Source organism: Eutrigla gurnardus (genome assembly GCF_963514095.1).
Source record: "Eutrigla gurnardus genome assembly, chromosome: 7".
Classification (NCBI taxonomy): domain Eukaryota; kingdom Metazoa; phylum Chordata; class Actinopteri; order Perciformes; family Triglidae; genus Eutrigla; species Eutrigla gurnardus.
The window spans coordinates 10,644,714-10,660,775 of NC_139921.1; the positions used below are offsets into that span (position 1 = coordinate 10,644,714).

At 42.0% G+C, this 16,062-nt stretch overlaps 1 protein-coding gene across 3 annotated transcripts in view; it reads right to left on the reverse strand.

Annotated features, from left to right (window-relative positions):
* setd3 (SET domain containing 3, actin histidine methyltransferase) overlaps positions 1-15,940 on the reverse strand; it is a 57,029-nt gene extending 41,089 nt beyond the window's left edge. For 2 of the 3 annotated variants that reach the window (XM_084014040.1, XM_084014042.1), the window contains exons 1-6: positions 15,832-15,940; positions 9,787-9,910; positions 8,240-8,332; positions 7,934-8,082; positions 7,078-7,150; positions 1,280-1,536 (exon numbers count right to left, since the gene is read on the reverse strand). In XM_084014040.1, coding sequence (XP_083870166.1) covers positions 1,280-1,536; positions 7,078-7,150; positions 7,934-8,082; positions 8,240-8,332; positions 9,787-9,889 — 675 coding nt within the window. In that variant the 5' untranslated portion in view covers positions 9,890-9,910; positions 15,832-15,940. The remainder of the gene's footprint in view (positions 1-1,279; positions 1,537-7,077; positions 7,151-7,933; positions 8,083-8,239; positions 8,333-9,786; positions 9,911-15,831) is intronic. The other variant, XM_084014041.1, reaches the window with a different exon arrangement.
* Between the last annotated feature and the right edge of the window lie 122 nt (positions 15,941-16,062).

The window sequence follows — 16,062 nt, forward strand, 5'->3', positions numbered from 1 at the left end:
GGCTCCCGGCTACTGTTTAGCTGTAAGCTATCGTTGCTATGTTTCTGCGGTGACTGGGACGGACGAGCGCCCGGAACGTTACTAGCTGAAGCTATGTTGCTATGTTGTAACAGTCATACATATGGACGTAACAGCTTCATGGATTTATTATGGACATGACGACTGCACTGCTCGGTCGTTTCTTTATGGATACAAAATCAAAACTACGTGAAAAACGTTTTCGTTTCTGCGGTGACTGGGAGGGACGACAGGTGCTCGGCTGTCTACTGCTAATGTCTACTCTACGGGGTGATTTGAGGTGAGTAACTTCATGCTAAAACACACATATTTATGTCGTTTTGCCACACTATTTGTGCTAAACGAGCGCCGTGGTGTCTCGTACGGACACAACCTGTGTTGCATAGGTCTTGGAATTGTTTTCTGTGGCCCAGGAAAGCAGATACAACGGTGCCCCAATGGGTTAGCATTGTAGCGAGTCTGGAAGGCTGCCAGGCAGGTACAGATCTCGGGCTAGGCAACGTCAATTTTTGTCTGGTTTTTTGCTTCTAATAAGTCGGGATGACCCTGAGGACAACGGACATGGGGTCAAAAATGACCGGATTTCTCCTTTAATGTCAGACAGCCTGCTTGCTGGAAAACCAGTGAAATAATCAAAGAAGACGTCCAGATGATCCATATTCTCTGTGATTTTGTTGCTCACATGTTACAGTGCTACTACAGAACTGTCACTTTCTGACACCAGTTTGGCTCCGCTGTTTACAAACACAAAAACGGTCCATTCCATTTCATCTCAACTTGGAGAAACAGCCATCATCAACATTATTAGTACCACCTGCGATGAGCCAACATGTCTGTTGTGAAAAAGTTCTCTTGTACTTAGTGACTTCCAAGATCTGGCATTAATTACAGGCAGGGTGTATCAACTGGTACTTTTGGATTTCTCTTTTGTCTCTGCATGCTTTTTGGGCTTCCATGGGAAGGCTCAGCCAACATTTGGCACATTTGTACTGTGTATTATCTGGCAGGCGTTACAATCAGCTGCTGTACCACCAGATTTCAGAGCAGCTTCTTCCCTCAGACTGTCAGATTCCTAACTTTATCCTCAACATGTAGGTTTTGAGGGTTTTGTGTGTATATTTTCTTATTTGCAGCCAATGTGACTACAAATGTACAGTTACAGTTGGTTGCACAAGTTTTGTTGTGCAATGACAATAAATGATCCTTGTATCAGTATCTATAAGACAGTAGTTGTGTTTGTGACCTCAGTGCATCTGCCTACCTGTACCAGTTTGTAGAAGTATGCGTACTGGCGTGCCGTGTTTTTATACTGGCTCAGGACGTCCTGCACTGCCTGTGTGCCCAGCAGCACCTCCACCTCTTCCTGCTGGTAGAAAAGCGGCGTTTCGTACTCCTGAGGAAGACTGCGGATGTACGGCAGCCAGGGCGAAGCGGGGTCGGCCCGCTCACACAGCAGGTGGAAAGCCAGTGTCACATTGCCCATGGCTTGTAAGATCCTGTCCTGGCTGTATAGAGGACCTGCGACGTAGAGGTTAGAATCAGTAACAGCATAGCACAATGCTACTTTGAGCCAACTGTAAATCTTGTCAAACTGCTGTCTTTCAGGTTGCCCACTCCTAAAGTGAAGAAGTTTAAGTAATCTCTTCTGTGGTTGGGGGGGGGCTGCAGCCGATCCCAGCTGTCATTGGGCTGATATATAGAGACAGACAACCATTCACACTCACATTCACACCTACGGGCAATTTAGAGTTACTAACTATAGTTATTAATTAACCTATCCCCATCCTGCATGTTTTTGGACTGTGGGAGGAAGCCGGAGAACCCGGAGAGAACCCATGCTCACACGGGGAGAACATTCAAACTCCACACAGAAGGAACCCAGGAACCCTCTCACTGTGAGGCGACAGTGCTACCCATTACACCACTGTGCAGCCCTGATTTGGTGATGTCTAGGTTAAAACTTGCTACACTACATTTAATAATGTGATTACAGTCTCCACTTTGTGCTTTTAGCATCTTTTCTTACAAAAAAAATAATCATTGATGAATTGAAATGCTGTTGAAGTTTAATCAAACTTAATAAGATTTGTTCTCCTTTTATGCTCTGCTACAAATGATTCATAATCATCTCTGCAGGTGTAAAGGTGTGTTCAGATCAAAGGCGGCGTGAGTTTTCCGTGCAATTGCACAATTGCAATGATGCAAATTTGCTTGAAATTTGCAATTTCTAAAATGAGTTACATCACACAATGGTAACGAATGGAGATGATGGGTGGTTGGTGGTTGCCATCTTTCTGAGCTCAGTTGGCTGTTACATCATACAGAGCTACCTCTGAGGGGTATTCCATCAAACTAGCTAAGCGCAAAGCCGGGCTAATTTCGATAAGCCTCGCTACCTTTAGTGAGAGTTGCGTTCCATCAACGTGACTTGAGGCAGTCTCCGCTAAGTAACCATGGAAATTTATCCGACCAAACTAGCCTGCTCCGGGGCAGGCTAACCATCAGGCTTACTTTAGCGGGGGTTTCAGAGAAGTCCGTCTGTCGGAAACAACTGTACCAGCAGAAGGTTCCGCCAAGTCTAGTCCTCGTGATTTCGTCACGTGAAAGACCAAAAATTACAAAAATTACATATATGAACTACAAACAGACTATATTTTCATCAAGCGTCTAAAAATACATGCTTGCAATTAAAAAATATGAATAAATCGTTTATTTTGTTTAACACCGACTGGTCATATCATAACTTAAAGCCCCCAGTTGGGTGAGTGGTGATGCACCTGCCCTCGGATGTGGGCATCGCAGGTTCACATCTCATGTGTGTTTTCTTTATTTTTTTTGCCTGTATAATTGTCTTTAGATCAGAGAATTAGACCAACATTTTACCTTAACTATGATAAATATGTCATACAATTTCCCCAGAATCCAAATATAACTTGCAAAAACATGATAGATATAAAGATGTTATTATTAATAGCATGTTATAGATCCCAATGACAAAGGCATTGCTGCATGCAATTTTCAGCCACATAAATTCCTTTCAGGTGAGTTCATTAATAGGTTCATTGAATGTATTCATTAAATTGTTGAGATAAATTAGTTGGTCAACGTAGATGCATTTACTAGGCCTATCTAAAAAAAAAAGAGAGAAAGAGAGAGTTCCGGCCAAAGAAAGATATTTCACAATGTTCCATAGTCAGGAATTGAACCGTGGCCGGCCGCGTGTAAAGCCGGCGCATTACCTCTACCCTATCCTCACGTTAGAGAAATCGTAGTCAGTGTTATATTAGAACATGTTACTCTTAACGGTACTTCCGTATTAAATCGCTCGGCAATTCTTGCCCAAGCAGCCTCGCGATTTTTATTTATCATTACAGTATTCCCTTTTTTGGTTATGATGGGTTTGTACTCCTCATACAGTTCCATCAATAATTTTTGCTCTGGTCTTTTCTGCCATTTTCTCGATGATTCGACATTCACGGTTCTTGTCTGGCTTCATATCCCGTGAACGGCGTAACACACGACAACGTTAACCTGGCTTGAATTAGCCTCAACAAGGCGCGGCTGACATGCGCGAATGGAACGGGTTTAGCCGCAAGTGGAAGTTGGCGTTAGTTCTAACCAGGCTTAACCAGGTAAGCGCCGCTTTAATTAGCGAGTTTGGTGGAATACCCCTCTGGTCTCACTGTCCACTACAAAACATCACATCAATACAGCATCATAGAAAGTGGAGCATCTGTTGGGAGTTCTAAATACCCCAGTCTACCGTAATCAGCCCAATCCTAGTAGCTAGTGTTGGGACCTAACCGCTAACTTCGACACATCTGCGTCCGAAACGTCTGCCGCCTTAAAGCATAGCCCTCATAACAGCGCGAAAGGGGGTGAGCGGCCAGCACGCCCCAGGAATCAGACAAAACCAAGGAACGAGAGTAACTCCCAAACATCCGCCGCCTTAAAGCAGAGCCCCCATAACAGCGCAAAAGGGGGTGAGCAGCCAGCACGCCCCTGGAATCAGACAAACTCCCAAACTGACGAAGATAGGGATCCGTGCGACCCGATCGAGAAGCTGATAAAAACGATAGCGCTATGGCGTGACTCGACCCAACCATCACTAAACTCCCCCCAGAAGCCTGGTAAGAGACGGCGTGGGGATACTGAGCATCACCGACATGCCCACCAACTGCGTCGAGATGGGCATTCACACAGAAGTAGTAGGAAGCCCTACTCCGAAATTCTGTCCCAGTCACGTGAACCAGCAGTGTACAAACATGACAACTCAGATAATAACAGCGCCTCTGACATTTCCTCTGTTTCTGGCTACATGGAGCGTTACAGCCCTGAGCCACAACATAGTAAATATGGCTAACTTAAATCTTCTCCAGGAGTAAACCAAACGACCACTAACCCCTTCTCCTTTTCCTCGCTTTCCTTTTCCTCCTTCGTTCCGTTTTCATAGTTGGGGTGTGTCCTGTTTGAAACTACCTGAGTGTAATGACAATGTTGATGTTTGTGAAAATTGTGTCTTAGCAGATGTTTGATATAGGTTAGATGTTTAGAAATCTCTGCCCAGACCGTAGAAATCTCTGCCCAGACCTTGCCTCAATCTCTGCCCAGACAATGCCTCCATCAAGTTATGGACTTTAACCTGAATGACTGTTTAACCTCTTTTCCATGGAATATACAGACTGTTTGGACTCCCACATGTTTCAAGGAATACATGGACGGTTCGGCCCTTATGTTGCTCCGAAGGTTGCGTCCCACACCTCAACCTTCAGACCAAAAGGGGGACTGTTGGGACCTAACCGTTAGGACTACACAATGCGGCCTACAGAAGCCCACACATGCGGCCAGGACAAAGGGACAAAGGGGATTAAAAACTACACCGCCATTTTAGTTTCACATCTCACCCAGGTGAGAGATGCGACGCCACACAACCATCCTATTGGCTGACATCTTCAGGGAACCACGGGGGGTCCCCTGGAGCGGCCTGAGCTTTATAAACCGAAGCCGCCCGGAGAACGCTCTCTTATTCACTCTTACTCTCTGGCTCCCACTCCTACCCGGGAGCTGGTTCCAGCGCTTCCATCGCAACACCACGTTGCCACGGGAGGCGACCCCTCCACCAACAGGAGGTGGACACGGCCCCGCAGCGCACCGCTGCAACAAGAGGAACCAAGCCGGTTCCTGCCGTCCAGCTACCAGACGCTGTCTGAAGTAAGCTGACTAAATCGCCAAGCCGCGATTATATCGCCGTCCGTGGAAGAAAGAAACACGGACTGTTTTCTTTATTTGAGTTTGATCAACGAGAGGAAACCCGCTCCGCTCTCGTCTGGACGAAGCCGACTCATCACGTCCCCCGCTGACGCCGGGGACTCACGAACCACCGCCGTTACGGAACGCCGTCATCGTCTTACGCAACGATACCAGTAAGAGGCTATCAGTCTGGGCAGAGACACAAGTGATAGTGTAGGATATGCTTGTAATTCTTGTTAATGTGTTTTAAGTTCTGATCGCGGACCGCCGAGTCCGTTTGTTCATGTGCTGCTGTATTTGAATGCTGATCGTGATCGCCGCTGGGTTGATTTCTGTAACAGTGTTTTCGACTAACCTCCGCCATATTCGCGAGCTCAGAAAGCCTCTACTATCAGTTAAAAGACCGGTCTCGCGGAATAAACGGCAGTTCATTCACGCGAGCCCGTGTGATAACGGCACGCTTTCTGTCCCTCCGAATATCGCTCGCGCATCCTCTCTCTCTTTGTTTGTGCCCCGCTAACACACACACACCGCACACACGTGTCCTAAGCCAGCTGTTCCCGGCGGGCGCTAGGGACATAGCTACATCTGGTGGCTACATACGGCTATCTCTCTCTCTCTCCCTCTCTCTCTCGCTACTCCGTCAGACCTCAGTGGCTCCGCCCCTGAACGCTGCGAGGAATAGCTCCACCTCTCTCTCTCTCTCGCTACCCCATCGAACCTCAGTGGCTCCGCCCCTGAACGCTGCGAGGAATAGCTCCATCCGGTGGCCGCCCATAGCCATCTCTCTCTCTCTCTCTCTCTCTCTCTCTCGACACGCACGCACGCACGCACACGCACGCACACACACACGTATGCACACACACACTCCACGTGTATATCTCCCTTTGTTTAAGCTTAGCTTTGTGTGTTAGGTAGTTAGGTAATAAGGCTTTGTTAATTGCAGTGTTATTGATTGTGATCATTATTACTGATTTTAATAAATCGTATTATATTATAACTAGCGGTCTCTTGTGCTTGTTGTGTATATGTCACTGGATAACAGCAGGTTGTGAAGGCTAGTGCTTGAATTTCACGCCTTTTTAATTGTTCGATTGGTTTTGTACTCCTATGCCAATGATCACGATGATTGGCATGTGAGTATAAAACCTTCATATTGAGACTGAATACAGTTTTAGGTTATCTTTTCCCTGATCCCAGGGTGGTGCCCCGTTTATTCATGATTATATCATGATAATATATTAAATATAATTATTAATACCGATAATCATATTGATATTGATAGTTAACTGTTGATAACCAAATCTGCTCCTGCTACAACCCCAACACTAGCTAGCTGGCGGAAAGCCAGCCAGGGTTCCTTCTGTGTGGAGTTTGCATGTTCTCCCCATGTGAGCATGGGTTCTCTCCGGCTTCCTCCCACAGTCCAAAAACATGCAGGATGGGGATAGGTTAATTAATAACTATAGTTCGTAACTCTAAATTGCCCGTAGGTGTGAATGTGAACGAAAGCAGCACGGCTTTGCGGAACCAGACAGGCCGTGACATGCAACAAATTGGCGTTGACGGTAGTGTATTAAACGTTCTGAGCTTTTTAAATCCCCCGGTGGTCGCATGTGAAACATGTCTTCAAAACGTTACATTCTGTTTCATGCTTTCATTTTGCAGAAGTGGAGCAGATGCCAGCACTGCTCTGTGACCCGTGTTTATCACAGACAAGCTTCAATGTCCCCAGTCCATCAAAATGACAATTTCTGTTCTACTCCTGTTTTATTTCTATGTTATATACTTATCATCAGAAGTCCTTACCAAGTACAGAGTTCTGAGCCGACTCCACAGTCATCAGCATCTTCCTGGGAATCCACAGGAATAGTTCCTCTGCCTACACACACACACACACAGACACAGACACACAGACACACACACACAGACACACAGACACACACACACAGACACACACACACACACACACACACACACACACACACACACACACACACACACACACACACACACACACACACACACACACACACACACACACACACACACACACACACACACACACACACACAGTCAACTTAAGGCAACGAGGCCTGCTAATCTGCCACAACAGGTGGCAGGAGCTTCATTCATGTGTACTAGGACAAGAAACTTGTATTACATTCAAGGAACAATATGTAACATTCTAGTGTTTCAAATGGGTACTACAGTACAAAGTGAAAATTCCCTACTCCCCAGATATGAAGCTCACACGGGTTGCCAGGTTGAGGAAATGAGTGCAAGACAAAACTGACTGGAAGCTTATAGCAGCCTTTTCAATTCCCTCATGACAATATTCACGATTATCTTGAAATTCACTCAAATTAACTTATTGTGAGTGTTTTGTTATCGCGATCTGTGATAAAAATAATTTAACGTCAAATCCCTACAAAACAGCAGTCGTCTTAAAATAATGAGCTCTAAGCTATCCCCATCTTTCAAATGCTTGATTCACAAAGTCAGGAAAAAAATGGGAAGGATTGAATAAAACTCCTGTGAGGTATGACAAAGAGTAAAACTCTGGGGGCTGCGGGCACCACATATGGTAGGATGAGATTCTATACTGCACTGGGAGTCAATGAAGTGGCTTAAGTACTGGAGAAACTAAAAGGTTTTGACTCACCTTGATGTCTCTGGTGGCCCGCAAGCCGTAGCCCTCTGTTCCAAAGTTGGCCACTGTGAAGCCATCACAGGACGCCCCATTTTCCTGAGCCCAGGACATCAAATCTGAGAAGTAGTCCTCTCTGCTGCCTTCAAACACGATCGACATACCTAAACACACGGCAAAAATGGTAACAAATAATATTATTTTCACTCCTAAACTGATCCCTAAAATGCCATGAAATCTAATATTGTTCATCAATTTCTTCAGTACAGTGGAATACAATATAACTGTATTGCATTCATAGCTACATGAACATTTACTCACCCTTTTGTTTCTTGCGAATTTTCTCCACCAGGCTTCTGATCTGGATGTACTCCTCCCACTCTTTACCAGCAGATGGTGCTGCACTGCTGCATTCTGGGGAAGCATGCTTACCATTAACACCTCAACTCTACCACTATAAATGAACCACACAACCCAATCACATATCACCCATGACATGTTAACCTGAAGAAAAGAAAATAACGGATCTAAAACACGACACCAAAATTAGCTAATCAAGACTAAATCTACAGTGTTGTCTAGAGCTTCAAACTTTGAAGCAGTACAGGTGAACGCCAAGTCAATGTGATATGACAGCTTGCTTTCCGTGTGCTCTACTAGGATCTTTAGCCATCATCCTTCCTGCTTCCGTCACCTCTGCTGCTACGGGCTGCAAACATGAATTGCAGACCTGAACACGCATTTGCTACATTGGGTGAATGCATTCACACACATTTGTTGGTCCCTGTGGACATGTGCAGGTGATGATTGTTATCGCCTGGTTCAGACTCCAGGATCTTAGTGTGGTTATGATGGTCGCTATGTCAGATTAGGCGATAAATTCTTGTCGTGACTTGGCCCAGAGACTTGACACTCCGGGTGTAACGTACACAGATTTGCACGGGATATTTCTATACAGGATGTTCAGTAGCCCTCATCCTTTTGGTACGCCTTGTGTTTCAAACAGCTGTTTTGTCCTACACATGCGGAACAAAAATTCTGGAGTGTCAGTCTTACCCAGAAAGCTTAGGCAGTACACTAGTTGTTGTGTCATACTAGTTGTTTTAGCCCCCTTAGCCGGGTTAATTTAACTCAATGGACCATGAAACTACGTGCCAACAGTTACACTTCAGACTTTCATTTATGACAGCATCACCTGAATGTGTTTTTTGAGATGTTTAACAACAATGTTTAGGCTCCTCCCACTGCAGATTTACACTAAGCAAAATTAACTAATGTTATAGTGCTTGAGCTGCCTTCACATGTGTATTTAAGTCAGTGTATTGCATCTGAGCGATGAGTTTGAGTTACAACCCAGATCAGGAATTACAAACAGGTAGGAGTTTTATGATGGAGGATTACACAATCAGAAATACTTTATTGATCCCTCAGGGAAACTGAGTTACAATTACATTACAGACATTTCAATGATTTATTTTTTTATTTATATATTTTTTATTGGCAATATGCCAGTATTTGAGTGCCACAACTGCCAATGAGCAACTGTTGAATGTTTATAATTTTTAAATTAAATGAACAATAAAATATTTTTTTCTTTGTTTTCACTTTTGTACTGAAAACATACGGAACCGTGACCCAAACCCGAGGTACATACGGAAACGTGAATTTTATGACGTTTCATCCCTGCACGACAGACGACACCTTGGTCTCCGATGTATTGTACCATCCTTATCCACAACATGCTTATACAATAAATCTGAATGTGCCTTCAGTTCCATCTAGATAACTCTGTAACCACTTGAACGTGGTGATAAAAAAAAACTCCCTACATAAAGACTGTGAAAGTAAAAGAATTGAAAGTAACATACTCTGCAACAAGTCGGAGATGAGGTTCATCATCTCCTTGGGGGAAACGACAACACTGGCTCCTGAGCCTGACTTCTGAATCTTCACTCGACTCTTCTTCCCCATGGTTCTCGTTGGACAACTGGGCTGAGAAGGAAGAAACAGTTATTACTGTTAGATGTTAGGTGAAAATGTAGTGTTCTAACAGAATAGAAGAGGAAACACAGGTGACATATTAAGGTAACACTTTTTAACATAAATTGCTGTCCCTGGTGTATCCAGAGATCCCTCCAAAGTATGAGAAAAGACCATCCTCTCTTTTTCTCCTCCATCTGTCAGAACACACATGTAATAACGAGTGAGTCAGATTTGACGTCCTATGTGCTATATGAATTTCATCAATATAGCGTAGAACTGCATCAGTTAGTTAATAAATTAGTCAATTGACAAAAAAAACAAAAAACATTTTGATAGTTGATTCATCATATATATATCAGGAATATTTCGTACACAAATGACAGAAAATGCATTTTTCAGACTTTGATTTTGTCTGTTTTACATCATACTAAACTGAATGTATTTGGATTTTTGACTAAAAGATTTTTGACTTTTTTTTATTCGATTTTGTGAAACTGGGACGGATATTTTGCCCTCTTTACTGATATTTTATAGCCCAATTGGTCAGCAGATTAGCTGATAATGAAACAAATTATTAGTTGCAGGCCTAATATAGCTGAATATCACAAATTTGCCTAAAATGGCTTTACAATATGGGGGCGGCTGTTGCTCAGGGGTAGAGCGGGTAAGTGCAATAATTTCTACACATACAAAACATACAATAATACGCTCCCCTCAGAGCAACCAGACTCCATTGTGAAACACAGAAATTCTGCCTCACCAAATAACACACTTCAATTAATCAAACAATCAAAATAAATTAAGTAGAATTCATCAAATCCATCTTGGTAAGCTCTTTTCATGGCTCCAATAACCACCAAATCCAAATGGTTGAAATAAACCCTTAATCCATCATGTTAGACCTGAAAAGGAACAACCGTCATGTTCTCCTCAAATCTGCCAGACTTTATTGCAAACAAAATTGTAACTTCATTCTTCAACTTGACAGTAGGGTTGCAGCGATATCAGGTGTCACAAGATACCACAGCATGAAATTGGATAGTTATCATGTAAACATTTGCTAATAACCAGTGCCGTGCCTTACGGTAAAAAAAACAAAAAAAACAAGACACACGGCGATATCACAAAAGCAATCCTTTATGTTCTCCTTCGTTTACATTTGAAAGCTGCTTGAATTTGAAGTTGCTTGTATACAAAGGAAAGGATACAGTGAGGTAGTTTGTAGTTCTGTAACACTTGAAACTTCTGACTGGTCAGAATTATGAAAAAAAAATGTGTTTATTACTAGCCATTGTATTTATTTGATATTCAGTGTTATAATGTTCCACAGTGTTTATGTGATGTTCAACTCCAGAGACAGAGAGAGATAAGAAATAATATTTAAACCAAAACTAACCTTGTCATATCCTCACAATCCCATTTAGGAGTAAAAAGGGAACCATTAAACCTGACAGAAATTTAAAGAAAATTGTAAGAAAAAAAGATTTATATCCTGATATATGTCGATATCGACTGATTTACAAAAATGATTGTGTCAAGAATTATTTCCATATCGCCCAGCCCTATCCAATAGGTAAGAAATGTGGATGCAAAGTAGCTGCAAAAGGAGGGTAACGCATGTTTGTCCATCTTTGTGAACATCGTCCCTCCATGCAGATCAAAGAATGTGTCCCGTTTATAACTTAAATACTTAAAAATGTGTGTGAACGTTTAAATGTCGACCATAAAATGCGCTCTCTCAATGATTTTCTACATCCCGGCAATATCTTCGCTGTCGCTGTTGGTGCAATGTGTCTACTGCAAAGTGGAACTGGCGTACCTCAACAGCACAACACCAATGATACAACTTCTGAGCCGAAAACATCCAGTTGTTAACGCTAGTTCACCAAGCATCAAGGTGAACACACAAGGTAACGTATTGATGTTAGCTGATTTAACCTACCAGAGCGTACTGTATTTGTAGTGATGTCGTGATTATTATTATTTTTTATGCGATTACTTGATTAATCGATGGATTAATCGGTAGATTACTCAATTACAAAACGATTCAATAGCTGCAGCCCTAGTACATACGGCCATACAGTGTTGATGAAAACGATGCTTCTAACGACTTGTTAAAATACTGGAACCACACTTGTTACCTACTCACTGACATGAGTGAAGTGGATATCCCTCACATGTATGACCGACTGAAACATGGCGTTGATATTTGACTTAAGTTGGCAGAGTTTTCTTAGCAATGGCTGGACGTCCAGAGCAAGATTGGTAGCTGACTATCACCTCTCTCATCATGTAACATGCTTCATAGTGGATGCTGAAATGTTGAATTATCACCTAGAACTGTGCTGTAGAGTTGATCTGTCGACTTCTGTAGTGTGTGTCTCTATTAAATAAACATTGCATTAAACCTACTGTTTTGGGGTACATTTTTAATGTTTACATTATTTGTAATAATGCACCAATGAAAATCTTTCATATCCGAGAAAAATTGGTACTGAAACCAATCTCTTTAAATTAATCGGAAATCAGTGACAATACCGAGCCCTACTGGTACTGCCAACTCAGGCTGAACCATGCAGTGGAAATGAAGCAAAAGTTTTCTTTGGCTAATATGTTTAATAATTTAATCATTATAACAGTCCAAAGGCTTAACACAAGTCTCGACAACACATCAGTGCTGGTCTGACATTTCATTATGAAAAGCAAGATACAGTGTTAGGCCTTTGGCTTTCACACCAGCAAAATGATATCTTTAAATAGATCAGTGTCATATCCACTTTACATGGATCATCAATTCAATTTCCTACAAACCTTAGCATGGCTAATACGAATGCCTCCTCCCTGTGCAGCTGCACACACAGACAGACAGACAGACAGACAGACAGACAGACAGACAGACAGACACACACAGGTCCAAAACCAATGAATTAACAAGAAGAGAGATGGCCATATTCCTGGCACACAAGCACAGGTTAAAATCATGAATGCTACTCCTGACTGGACTTTTAATCATCCCATAGAATGTGGTTTTAAGGCCATGGTTGATCTATAACAATTTAATGCTCTACAAACATTATTAAACCTGCATGAATTAGTTGTTTTGGTCACTTGGGGGTCATAATGAAACACAAAAAACTGACAATTTCCTATAATACAGTGGACAATATTCACTCTCATTTTAGCTTTGATATGGTTTCCACCAACTCCCTGCCAAATACTCCACTATATTCACCAGCTGGTGGCTAACTAAAGCTACATGCTGTTTGCTGCTGGGCAGTTAGTAGGGCTGGACAATTAATTGTTATAAGATTGTGATCTCGATTCAGGTATGTGGGCAATCTCATTTGTAAAGGACAACAAACTGCCATATTGGCTTTGAAGAGTTGCATATTTAGAATGAATGCCCACAACTTGTCACAGCAGCACGCACAAATGCAATCGGCAGACTCATCCTAAAAATACCTCACCAACACTCAACCAATCAATTTAGACACAAAGCAATGTGTGAGGTCAGGCTGCGTCAACGCAAAGAATGTCTAATCTTTGATGGCTAAACTTGACTACCATCTATATTATAACAAACATCATTCTGGCTGGGTATGCGATAATGTCAAGCAAGGCATGCATGTTGATGTGTTCCTTTATGTAATGTTAGGCTACACAGATACAGAAACTGATTGCTTATTGTGTATACAATGAGTGAAGGTAGTATTTGAAAAAATTAAATACATGAATGCATGTTCAGTTCTGTTACTTTTGGTGTGAAATGTTGCAAGATTAAATTTGTTTTTCCATTTTAATGCAAATTATTTAAGTGTCCTAATTTAGATGGAATGTGTTACATGATTTACATTTACTACAAAACAATCCAGGTTCTTAACTTCACCCTGTCAGTCTTCTTAACCTCTATGGCTGAAGACACTATCACACACTGGCTATACTGGAATTGTTTATTTCCACCGCTTCTACATGTTTCACTCCTTCAAGCAGTTTCCAAGATATGTAAGTGCAGTATTTCCTTTATCCATGTTAGGCTTGGAAATCTCTGTACTACCATTTGTTGGGTGAATGATGAAACTTCTCCACTGTAATATCTGGCAACACTACATTGTTTTGCAAGTTACTATCAAGATCCGTTTTCCACCGTTAAACAAACTGTAAGTTTAACCTTGAGCTTTTCTAAAAATGATTCATACAGAACAATAATTAGGTGCTGCAATGTGTTTTGGAAGCACTGGACACAATTTAGCCAAGATTACCCTCTAATCTGTTGTATGTTATATCTTCCATAGCAGTTTTCATATATTTCTCAAACATTGCAGGTCACTTTAGTCTCAAATTCACTGCTGTACATGGAAACTAAGCCAGCTAGTGAACCTCCTTTTTCATTAAAAACAATACAATCTTAAAATAAGATGATCATAAATCATAATGTCTCCCTGCATAAATATATAAATACATGTATTTTTGGGTCCTGTATTTTTTTTTCAGGCTCTATGTATTTCTACCATGACAGCCAGCTAGAAAACATTTAAAAGTTGTTTCAAGTGATGATATTTATGATTACCTCGTTCACCTTTATCAACTCATTGTGAGTGTTTTTTATCGCGATTCACAATAAAATCCTATATCCCATCGCTAATGACACGCATACTAAATTGGCTGCAGGGCCCATACAACAAGCACACTAACATGTTTTTTAACCCTTCCTCTCACCCTCTGGGGAGAAAGAAAAATTAATCTGGATTTGACTATATGCATTTTACAACTTTTAGGATGTAATGATCTAAAGAAAGGCTATTCATGTTTTCGAACTGGGAAGTTGATTTACTTTAAAAATGCTGATCAACAGACATCTCTTTATGAATATAAATCTATGGGAAATGTATTGGGGGGTGAAAGGAGTCATATGATGATATGACGGAAGTTGAAATTCCACAGTTAGACCACTAGGTAAAATTTGCTTTAAAAGACCAGTGATCTTCCTGTCAGACCACTCTTCAGCAAAATGAGAGTTTTGATGATTTTTAATGAGAGACTGCCTGGAAGGAAAGACAACCACAGATGGGTTGAATAACCTTTCTGAATCCTGTAAAATAAGATAGATATGTACAAAAGTAGAAACTTGTTCGAAACGCATGTAACTGACTGTAATCATTTTGACAAAACTTAATGTTGCTGTCCAATACTAACTGAACAGAATTCAATCGAGATAGTTAAACCTACAGTTAAGAACAATGCACTAGAATAAAGCTTTTTAAACGTGGGGATACTTCACACATCCTTGACTTATGACAGCAGCGTGATTTGCCCTCATGCCCTCCGGTCCCACTTCCAGCTTCTCTCTGGCAATACCCGCATGTAACGGTGGCTAACGTTAAGTTAAATGTCAGCAAACTGACAACTGAAATAGATTGGTTTGTAGAGGACCGTTTAATATAGTCTAACACGGTAACGTTAATGTCCGGCTTATTTTTTAAATAACACAAGTGAGATATTACCAAGGTTTTATCCTACACCCAAGAGTTAGGGTTAGTACTAGTAGTTAGCCCTCTGGTCATTTGGAGCCTTTCAAGGCCAGCAGCTAAGGTTAGCTTACTAGCATTGAGGAATCACGCCCATCCGAGCGGAGACGTAATTGGAGCCGATAGCGGGGCAGGGTAACGCACAGAGCTCATTCATCAACACTAGCTGCACTGGCTACACATTACAAGGCTAGCTGCTAGCTGCTAAGCTGTCAAGTGATAACGGATCAGCCTGAGTCTTAGCTTATGGAGAGCTAATCTGCTGGATTGGCTGGCGCGCTAACTTGCCTTGCTTAAAAAAACTGCCTCTACACCGAAAGCACTAATTCATGCAGAATGACCCTCAATACCAAGTAAGAACTTTACGAAACCAAACCATAAACATTTTCTCTGTTTCAGTCATACCTTTTTTAAGTGACAGCAGCAGCAGATCTGTCCCTGCACTGAATCCAAACTTGACTGAATCCGCGCGTGTGATTGGAGCAGACGTGTACTACGCCCACAAAGACAGCAGTGTATTCTGGCATCCTGATTGGTTGTAGGACCGTACACGGAACACGACAGCGGCCGGTTGAAACAGTTGATTTATGTAAATTTCACTATTCCCCTCCCACAACGCCTTACTATTGGACGTTT